Source organism: Acanthochromis polyacanthus, chromosome 1 (assembly GCF_021347895.1).
Source record: "Acanthochromis polyacanthus isolate Apoly-LR-REF ecotype Palm Island chromosome 1, KAUST_Apoly_ChrSc, whole genome shotgun sequence".
In the NCBI taxonomy this organism is placed as follows: Eukaryota; Metazoa; Chordata; class Actinopteri; family Pomacentridae; genus Acanthochromis; species Acanthochromis polyacanthus.
Window position 1 is genome coordinate 20,771,466 of NC_067113.1, and position 11,485 is coordinate 20,782,950.

General features: G+C 42.9%; 1 protein-coding gene across 1 annotated transcript; it reads right to left on the minus strand.

Moving 5' to 3' along the window:
• Positions 1-861: 861 nt before the first annotated feature.
• Positions 862-1,665, minus strand: sox11a (SRY-box transcription factor 11a). Its single transcript, XM_051955218.1, is given in 3 exon segments — positions 862-1,117; positions 1,119-1,174; positions 1,176-1,665. Coding segments are annotated over 3 exon segments (561 nt in total). The 5' UTR covers positions 1,491-1,665; the 3' UTR covers positions 862-927.
• Between the last annotated feature and the right edge of the window lie 9,820 nt (positions 1,666-11,485).

Sequence of the window (11,485 nt, forward strand, 5' to 3'; positions counted from 1 at the left end):
CAGTCCGTGTTCAGCTCCCTGCAGTTTTTTAGTTTTAAGAGGATAAGATGCATAGAAGTTCACGTATTTTTCCCTTTGTGGTCGTTTAAGCTGAACAGTAAATGCAGACCTACGGGGAAAAAATCCATAAAACCCTGTCATGCTGCCAGATAAAAAAAAAAAAAAGTCTGCAGACTTTGCTTTTTTTCTTTTTTTTTCCTTTTCTTTTTTGCTACCAGCTTCATAAGCATCTCATTCCTCAAACCTCACCTCGCCTCCTGGTCCTCCACCTCCCCTCCAGGACCCTTTCAAGAAAAAAACCCACAGGAGGCAGGGCTAGGGACAATTTGACCAGGACACATATAATTTCATATCTCCCTTCTCTGTTATTACTAGAGCAACTGTGTTCTTTTTTTTCAGTATGTGAAGACCAGGTCGGAAAAGTTCGCCCTCCAGCCAGTCCCCGGCAATCATCTCACTGAGTCTGGCGTGCAGTAGTCTGGGAATTCAAAGTGAGAGCCCAGGCTGCCCTCATGAACGAGTCCAGGTTATCCACAAGAGACAGGGAGAGGTTCCTGAATTGGGGTTGCCCAGCTCCGAGCCTGGGGCGCTGGGAGCAAAATTTAAACTAAAGATCAAACAGCAAATCGTCCGCGTCCTCGCCGGAGGAGGAGCCTGCTGCTGACGAGGAGGAGGAGGATGTGGAGACCGACCTGGAGGATGCTGGTAGACGGAAGCAGCGTGCAATGCGCTCTGCTTGGTAAGTTTTTGATATTGTAAAACAGTCTGTTGTGTTGTTCCGCACTTCTTCGTACATGCCTCGTCCCCTCGGACTCGGCCGAGAGCTCCAAAGTTGGACCTCGCGGGAACTTTGGCCTACATTGTACGCCTCAGGCGCTCCTCGTCTCCGGGCTTAATCCCCATCGGTAGTCCTCTTCGTACTCGTCGTCAATCGTCCTCGTCAGTGAGCTCACTTTCACAGTCTTTGTAAACTTTTAAGCTGGGAAACACACAGTCCTCCCCCGTAGCCGTGAGAGACTTGGAGCCGCCTTAGTCTTTTATCTTTGAACACTTCTTGCTGGGAGTCTTTGCAATTTTCGCGCACTTCTCCGGAGACGGTGCTGATGATTTTGAACTGTTCGAGCTTTGGTTTTTCTTGGGTCTGCCTACTTGTAGTCGGGTAGTCAGCCATGTGGTTTTAGCCGCAGCCTCTCGGCTTCTCGGATAAACGGGATCTTTTCGCTGTCCTTGAGCATCTTCCACCTCTTCCCCAGGCGCTTGGAAATCTCTGCGTTGTGCATGTCCGGCGACTGCTCCATGATCTTTCTCCTCTCGATTTTGGACCAGACCATAAATGCATTCATGGGTCTCTTGATGTGGCCGGTGGCTGTCTTGCACCAGTCCGGGTTTATCGCCACGGGGCTGCATGCCATAAATTCACTCTCCTCCGAATCGGTAGCCTCCCTGGACATGCTCCCATCCGTCTCGCTGTTGTCCGTGTGCTGCACCATTGTCCTTCTGTTTCAAGTCACTTTGTTTCCGGACGCTGCAGTGTCTAACAGCCCCACACTGCCAAGGCGGCTCAGCTCTCTGTGTTTGCGCCGGTTCGTCCACGTCCTCTGCGTAATGTGTCTCAAGCTCTGCACTCTTTTTCCAGAGTTACAAACTGCCTTCTTAACTAGTTATCAGCTTTTTCATGTCCCATGCGTCACCGACAGTCATCCAATCACGTCCCTTCCACTCCGCCCAGCAGGCTCCATCCAAGACTCCCCTTAACCCTTTTATTCCTCCCTCCCCAGCTCTCATTGGAGTGGAGGTGGGGATTTGTGCTACACAGTGTCTGGGGCAACACGCCGGGCGAGACAGGCATATTAAACACACAGTTAGCGCTATGCGCTCCTGAGATGAACATCACGCACCAAAATACACATAAGACAAAATTCTTTTCTCCTAATTTTCCCTATGAAACATGTAAAATTATTCTCCAGACAAACAAATCCTGTTTGACAGATGTATCCAGAGGAAAGGATGTAGGTTGTGTGATTGTTTGCTTTTTTCCTCATCCTAGGTTGAATACTGAAGGTGGCGCTTGGACACTGTTGCAGGCGCCTGGATGCGTCGGTGCGCCTGCTTGTCTGCTGTAAAAGGATACATTTTAGCAGCTGGTAATGGATTTAGAGGAAGACCCAATGTTATCATGAACTTAATATATAACCCTTTAACACTTATCTCTGAGTGACCAAGTGTTATCACATTTATTTGTTATTTTTGGCCTGCTTTTTTCCTCTTTGATTCCATGTCTACATTTGAATGAAGGAAATAGTCAGTAGTGCATTCTGCTGTACACATCTTGTTTGCAGTGTTGAGCACCCAAAACACCTGCATCTTCCGAGAGAACCCTACTAATAATTCTTCTTAAATGCACCTCTTTGGAAACACTTACTGCACCATTGATAATTAATTTTCATGTAATGAGAGCTAAATCCCACAATCCTAAAGAATTCATAAACACATGCAGTCATTTTTTGAACATTTGAATTAATGCTCATGTAGAACCCATAGCAAACAACTGAAGCAATAACACTCATTCAGATGGCAACATTTGTCTGGTGCAGCCATGGGTTGAGCCCATGCAGCCAGGGATAGATGGAAGGCTCCCTGCCGAGTTTACTGTGTCAAGAGGCGGTGTAGCATCTAGCCAGCGTCTCCTGCACACCCCCAGCCTCCCCTCTCCCTCCTCTCCTCTCCTCCCCCCTGGCTCTGGGTGGTAGCCAGCAGTGCTATTGGAGGCTGTGGCGATAAGGCGTCCTGCTTTTTTCCCCTCTCTGCTTCGTCCCCTAGAGGGCAATCACTTACCCTTTTGAAACCCTCCCCCCACCCAGCCACCGTATTTTCCCCAGCTGGGGCTTAAGAAGTGTCTCTCCTGATGCAGAGAGAGGCAAGCGAGGAAGGCAGAGAGAGAGAAAGAGGGGAAAAAAAGAGGCACACAGGGGGAAAGGAGGCTGAGGCTAAGGAGACGGAGGCAGAAATGCTGAGACTGAGGGGCTCTTGCCTTTTCCATCCTTGGAACAGTGAGCAACCCCCCCTGACTCTGTGTCTCTCTCCCAGACAGAGATAGGGCTGAAATGCTTATCATGACCACCCCATGCTGATTAACCTTATCAGATATATGTGTCAGCAGCCAGAGTCTCTGGAGGTTGGGCGCATGCACATGCATGTTTTATTGTCAGCGTGTTTTTCTTCTGAAGGATTAATTGAGTGTTATTTGAATCTTCTGATCAGTTCAGGCATGGGCAGAAAGGTTATTTCAAATTAACTGAGAGCAATGGTGTCACATATAGGCTGGTATATATATATATATATACTATATATATATATATATATATATAGCTATCACATATTGACTGCATAACTGCAAAGACCTGGAGGAAATTGTCCTACAATTCAAAGTGTAATTATATTACTCTGTGCTGATTTGCCAAAAAATACAAAAAATAAATAAATCACCAAGATAATGCAAAATAATAGTATTGCCCTGCATTATGGTGCTGGAACATTTTAGCATTTTTCCCATTGTCTAGATATAGCCCGCTCCAACCACCTTATCTCTTTATATGACGGTTTTTGTGCCAGACATGAATCACAAGACTGCTTAATGATGAGCACGCAGGGTGGCTGTCCTGCTCATTAGCATGGCTCATTATTGGCTGTGAATGAGGTGTTGGTGTCAGCACATACAGCCTATGAGTCATCGTAGGGAGGGTCTCATCGCCATGCCTACCTCACACACAGATGCACCAGTGATATACCCCCACCACCATCACCACCACCCCCTTCTCGCCCATCCCACTGCTACTGCCTCATTCAGTGGCTGGGACTGTGATCAGAGTGAAGAGAAAAGAGAGAGAGAGAGCGAGAGAGAGAGAGAGAGACTTGTGGGATACTAAAACACGTAGTGTTTTCATTTCACTCCGACTCTAGAGATTACATATGATTAAACAGATGAAAATCCAGAGAGCTGCATTATCACTGCACAGTTTCCAGTACACTTTCCAATACCACCAAAGGCAGATGTTTTAATGCTTATTTGTTGCTTTTTGTGTCAGGGAGAGGACATTTTAATTCCAGAGCGATGAGTGTTGAATTAAGTGATGGTTTCATGTACGAACATGAAAGAGGTTTCAGGAGAAACAATTCCCTTGCAGTGCTTTACTAAAAGCCCCCCAAAGCAGCTGCTGCTCTTACAAAGGGCCAGTGAAGCGTTAGATCAATACTAACCCTTGCTAGAGGCTATCTGATGCTCAAAATGCATGGATCCATCTCCTCTGCATAGTCCTGAGACAGGTGTGGACTTCTGGAAGCCCCTATCTGATGGCTTCACAATGGGTGAAGAAGATGTGGGGGGCTAAAAGCGGGTGGTGAGAAAACAGGGGGGTAGTGTTTTGGTAGCACATGAAAACGCAAATTAACTTTTCACTTGACAGACACATTCTTGAGTATCCTGTATGCTCAGGTTACAATGTTTATTGCCACGCAGTAAAGTGGTGTTTTCTAGCCCATATAGTGGAGTCACTTAATGGTAATCTGGTGCTATGCCGTAACAAGTTCCAGCAGTTTGCGAGTAGTTTAAGCCAAATTCACCCATCTCTCCTTCCATATACTCCTAAGGTCGTCTCTAAACTGATTTTTGCAAGAGGTGAAACCCAATATCAGCTTGTGAGCCTGAAGATTTATAGTTTGTGCTTTTAACTGCAACCCATTTTGTTATGCTAACATGTGAGATGATACTAAAACGAGCCGTGTCAGCTGTCTCACTGGCTGCCAGTTGCTATGCTCTCATTCCTTAAAGATCGCGCCGTCTCCCTTTCTCCCTCTCAAGCAACAAACAAACTTTGACAATGACGAGGATCTCGCAGCAGTTTGGAGGTTGTTGTTTTACCACTTAAGTGTTTTTTGCCTCCAAGGCCATTCTATGCCCTGTTGTTGCTTTACATTCTCAACTCAATGCAAATGTATCTCCAGGGTGTCAGGTTCTTTGTTGACCTCCTTGATGTGGCCTCTGTCTCTCAAGGTCTGATGCTTAGCGGATACTTGAGACTGGAGTATCTTGTCGCGAAAGTAAACGGCTGACGTTTGAGTACCGTGCTGGAGATGTTTGTCGCAGGGACACACAAATACAATCGGAGGCTAAAGCTGCTGGTCGCCTGAGTACGCTTGTTCTTGCAACAACCCCCAACTCATTTGAAGGGCAAAAGAAACCATTGTATCTGGTGCACTTCATTTTTGTTTACATCAAATGCAAAAACTGCATACAACTTCCACGTACTTGTCAATTGATTTCTGAAAGACCAGAGAGCTGCTTTATAAATAAATAACAATGAGGGGGAAAGCAGCTAAGTAGTAAGATTATTCAAGAAGCAGACTGTAGTGCAGTACAGTGGCACAGTACTTGTATTTATTTACTGTTTATGCCACTTTGTCTTCTGCATTTCATACTTTATACATACACAGATTCATGCACACATTAAAAAGTAATATGTTAAGTGCGTGAGTGAGACAAATTTAGATTTAAGAGCACTTTACATGCTAATTCTGTTGATAATTCTGATGATAATGATGGTAATAATGTAATCTGATGCTTGAACGACCTACATACAGCATCTATCACTGATGACATAACCAAATTCCGCAACCTCGCCATTAAATACTCAACCACTCCAGCACACATTAAAAACCAGAGGGAGACTATAAACTTTCAGCGAGAGACATGAGGATCAGTGTGGGTGTAAGACACAAGTAATTTTGTAACTGAATACTATGAGACTAAGGCATTTCGTGCGCTCAGGAAAGCGGGATGCGAATTAGACTTATTAGCTGGCTACATATAAACCGCCTCTTATTCAGGTGAATTCTGGAAGAAAGCGTGAAAGGTTTCCTGTCTCACTTCCTCTCCCTTCACAGCACCGACATGTCCCACAAAGCAACGGGAATCCACAATGGCCTGAAGGAGATGACATCATCCTGGAGCAACTCTGGCTTACACAGTACAGTATGTTCTACAGTAATCACATTGCCATGTCATTCTCCATAAGCTCCGGCCATTTAAATCCTTTAATTATATACCAGCAGCGTTGAAGCAGTGTTTACTGTAAGAGTCCAGCGTACCCAGTTTTGTATGGTACGTTGTGTCTTGTGTTAATAAACTTGTATGGAGGAAGAGCCTTCGGGGCACTTGCAGCCACCGTAATGAGAGTGTGTTTAGTCTGGAGACTATGTAGGACTAATGCTGATGGATTGTATGGCTGCAGGTCAGGTCTTGCTCACTCACACGCTGGTGGAGACTATAGAAGGAGCGTGGGGAAAATTTCATTTGTGCAATTGTGAAACGTAATTCATGACATTCCAAGATAAAATTATCATGTCCAAGTTAAAACAAGCAAGATTAAAAACTACACATCATTACCATAAAATAAGAAATGAGGACGCTGTAGCCGGCTGCTTGCACCGGTGAAATGATTCACCGATGCAATTTTAGTTGCTGTGGTCAAACAAACAACATAACATCAGCCTCGGAGAAATAGGTCTGTTGATCGTGTTTCTCGCGAGGAGTTGATTTCCAAGAAGCTTCTCCCACCGAAGCCACGCGGCTCTGCTTCCCTGCCGACCAGCCCCGACCTGCCCCCCTCACAAGATAAGATAGTGTTGACTACAGGCCAGTCTATGTAGAGCCTAGCAAGGGGCCTCCGCTGTGCTTAGTCACCCTCGTTCGCATCCTGTGCTCTGAAGTTTTACTGGTTTATGATCTTTGCACCACCAGTTGAGTAGTGACAGTTCAAAGCAGCATGACAAATTGAGAATCCATGCCCCGTGGACAAATCTTAGGCAGGATTGCATTAGGTCCTTAAAGTTTTCTAATTAGAAGGTAGGATAACCCAAAATTAAAGTCAAGGATTGTTAGCTTTTATACTTCCCGTAATGGCTTCCACACATTCATTTTTATTGACATTTAAGGTTAATTAATTATTGTAAACTGCGCGCAATAATGCTTGCACAATGACAGTTCTAACCTACAATCCAGTGTATATGTCACACATTGAGTTCTAATATGTGTTTTATAGCTTTTCCAAATTAATAGGTTTCTGTTTCTGAGCAACTTTAGATTGTATACTATTACTAATATCACAAGCTCCAACACGGCTGGACAAAATCTGCAAAAATCAGCCACATCAACCAAGCTTTAACCTTGAAACAAAAACAAGAACTGGATCCGCGAAGAGACAAACACCTGAAGCAAATCAGAGCATTCAGGCTTGTTTGAACAGTGACCAGATAAGATAGCTCAAAGTTATCAACACAAGATGAATTCCCAGAGGAACCCCCCCTGGAGGAGTTTCATCAATGTAGCAGGAGGGAGAAAATCAATCCCTCAAAGCACATACAGAGACATATAACTACCTAAAACTGAAGCGAAACTAGTTGCTCCCTCAACAGCTTTTTTTTTTTTCAGTGAGAAACCAAAAGTCTAAAAAGAAAGAAGAAGAAAAAAAAGACATAAAAGACTGTCATTCCTGCATGGTGATAAAACACCCCAAGTAAACACTGTGCAACTTTGTAAACATAATCATAATCATGTGGGCCAGAATGAAAACATACTTTTTCCAGTTGAGGGGCAAACTCCGGTGATCTTGCACACGATTCTGACTAGCCTTTGGCCTATTTTCCATTCTCATCCATCACAATCACTCATTCATTTTGACTTAAAGGTGACAATGGGGAAGTTAAAAAAAAAAAAGCATTCTCTTGTATGTAGATCGGAACCATTTTAAATACCAACTAAATTCTTTACAGAAGGTCATTCCAATATCAACTTTTAGACGGTGGCTGAATCACAAGTAAAGTTTTCTTATTTATGCCCTGAGTGTATGTCTGGAGAGACCAATGGTGCCACAGAAAGGGGGAAAAAACTTCAATAGAGTCCTGTGACTTCCTTTTTACTTTGCATTACATATGCACATATAGACTGGTATTTTCCCAAGCATTCCTCCCATATCAGAGTTTCAGTATGTCCTCTCCATATACTGACTCGCTGCCCTTTCCTTCATGTCTCATAAGGATTTCCAAGACAGGCTTCAAGAAAGATTTTCATAAATGTCCTCTTTTGCAAATCCTCCACATCCCTCTGTATGTGCCAAGAGCTATCTTTATCTTAACGGTAAAGGTCATTGGAGGAGACTTGGGGATATAGAGAGGCTAAGCTGTGTGCACGGGACACACCCGAAGAAATATATCTATCTGAAATCAATAACAGAGGGTTTGGTAATAAGTGTGTCGAATTACTGTCACAGACCAACTCACGTAAAGGAAAGCTTGTTACTTTCATTGGTCTCCCCGGTTGGAAAACTTAATGTGTCTTCTGAAACTTCTAGACAATAATATGCACACTTAAAGCAAAGTGTTAGATATTGTAATATGTGTTAGTCACAACCTCTCACCCCTTGATTGCATATAGCACCATGATTAGACACTGATTATGGAAATGTGTGTATGATTTTCCTTAGCTGAGTATGTTAATGTGTGGAAGTAATCTACGTCTTTCAAAAAAGAAAAAGAAAAAAGAAGAAGCAGGCTTTATCCCCTCATATAAAACATTAACACAAATCTGATATCAACACAAAATCTCCAATTTATTATTCCAGTCTCATGGGGTCTTTTTAAACCGAGTTCCAGTGTCAATAGACGAGCTCAGGATTACAAGACGAGAGCCCGTAAGACAATTCAGATAATGAACAGGAAAGCAAAGTTTCAAGAAACCATGGCGAGAATGAATTTAGTCATAAAAGTGTGAGCGGATTAGCGCTTCTCTTATTTCCAACATTTCCTCTTTGATACGTTCCTACACTAATCTCATTATAAGTGTCTGTCAAGCATACATGACAATTCATTTTAACAAGGTAGAGTTTCCTGCTCCCTTTAAATTCACAGACTTCTTTCACAAATGAAAACACATGAGAGGTTCCTCTGGAAAAAGGCTCAGGCTAACAAGCGAAAGAGAATAAGATTCAGCACTTTTGATCATTTCAAACCCAGACTAACAGATATACTTTAAATGTGAATGAGTTATCCTTGGACATGAATTCACTGTGGCCATTGTGGTGTCTTGTAGTGTAATAACCAAAAAGTCTAGAGTTCTCCTTGTAGGAAGCAGAAATACAGGATCTATACTTCATTAATATTCTTCCCTAATGTGTATCCTTTCACATGTTTCACTGCATGAGTCTTTACAAAGAATCACTGCTGTGAATTCTAACTTTAGGTGGACACTTGTTTCTAATTTTTCACCTCAGGAGTTTTTATTAAGATCAGTGAAAATATGAAGAAAAAAATGTGATTGTGCTTCCATAGCAGTATCAGTAAGCTATATTGCAGTTTTCTGGCAAAAGTATTGGAAGAATAAAAGGGCAGCTCATAAAACATTGTGTTCCAGATAAACCTGTAGAGGAAGCAACACATAATTAGTGTCTTGTTAATTAGGGAGAACCATTATAGCGTACTAAGTGTGATGCTAGACTAAATTGTTTGCCAACAGAACATAATGATTTTACACTCAGTAATTGTGTTTTGTATAAGAACTGCCTCCCTTTTCTTTGAACAAGAAATGTGAAAAATATCCCGAGGCATTATTTTTGAACTACTTTTATATAACAAGCTGATTGCATAAATATTACATTGGCTCTCTGTCTGCAGCGTGTAGTGCACTCTCTCATATCACGTCTGGTGATATATGTAACTTTCAAAGCCGCACCAGTGAAGGTGGCTATAATAGGCCTCAAACTAACTGTCTAGATATATCACGACCCCTGCAATCTCTATCTGTCCATCATTGGGGAAATCTGACCATTGCAGATAAATACTGCGAGAGGTCTTCCAAGCACTAGCAAGACCAGTACCTTAATCATGGCTAATCCCTGGTAGCTAGACATGTCTTGGGGGGACACGGGACGGACACATCACCCCAATTAGCAGTAGCTATAGCTTTAAAACCCTATCATTAGGAGCCCATAACCTTCCTGTCACTCAACATAGCTGCTGCCTCTACTTAGTGGACTGTTACAGTCACATTTATGCATAACAGTCGTGTGGTTTCCAGCGCATGGTGAAATGCACACATGCAGACTCGCACCCATGTTTGCGCACAAACATTTCAAGAAGTGCAGGAAGTTGATGCAAATATACAAATTTCAGCAAGGTAAATAGGGCCTACACCATGTTGCTTGAGGGTGCATAAACATAATAGGCTGATTTATGTATGATATTCCTTCAAGCATTAATATGAATTGACAGAGTGTGTTACCCCAGCGACAGGGTGTCTACAATATTATGCCATGTTCGGTATACTGTGCTTGACGTGTCAGAATTATACCTCGGAAAGGAACATGCAATTCAGACACTTTCTTTTGGTTAATGAATGATACAGGAACATGTACATGCATTTTGAATGTACATATAAATATCAGCTCAGTATGCAGATAGGGTCCCTGGTGCTTTAGTGGGAGATAGTCTTTGCAGGCCTTTGCTGCTAGACAGTGGAGCATTAACTGTTATCTCGGCAAAAGCACCACCATTAAGCCTGCAACAATAAGACCAGGGTCAAGGATGAAGTTGAATGACAGCCCAGGATGAATATAATTTCCAAGGAAGCGATAAAGAGGGGTCTTGTACTCGCACTAAAAAGCAGAATAATAATTTTTTCACCAGGTTGTCTGGTCTTACATATTTTCATTCTTTGCTCCATTTTCAAGTGAAGAGGTCAGATATAAAGGAGGACAATGACCAAGCTAGTGAGATTGATGGTGAGGATGAGCGGGCATCTCGACTAAATCAAAGCCATTCAGCGTTAATGAAAATAAGAGAGAGACCGCACAGTAAATCATCTTATGGTCTAATGTATTAGTGGTAATGAATTCACGCTGCCACGTTTAACCTTAGTTTTGCAATTCATTATATTTGAGATTAACAAGGGAGGGAACTTAAGTGAACTGTCTGCAGGGAATTACAGCTGGGGCCTCATTGTCAATCAAGGATTGTGTTTCGATGTCTTTCATTAGGGTTGGAGGAATTAAATAAGACTTTCTTTTAATGGCGAATGGCTCTCCCATTTAACGCTCCTCTTGCTCTCCCAAGATGGTTAACTCTTCATTACCCAAATTAAAGGCATCCATCTCTGTTGGCTCCTGCCACATTGCCATGACCTCTACCTGTCAAAACTTTCATGTAGGCTCTTGAGTGATGGATGATACCCCCGAACCCCATTGTCAAAATTATCCAGTGACTGTCCAACCCTCTCTGATCCATTCAATCCATCTCCCCAGGCTACGTGCCACCAGCCATGATTTAACAATGAAGCTGAGGTGCTAATTTACTCTCATAGAAATTAGAAACTACCTTTTAATTATATGCCTGGGAGTGTTCGAAGAGTTCACAAGGATCACCCCGAAAGCTTTTAACT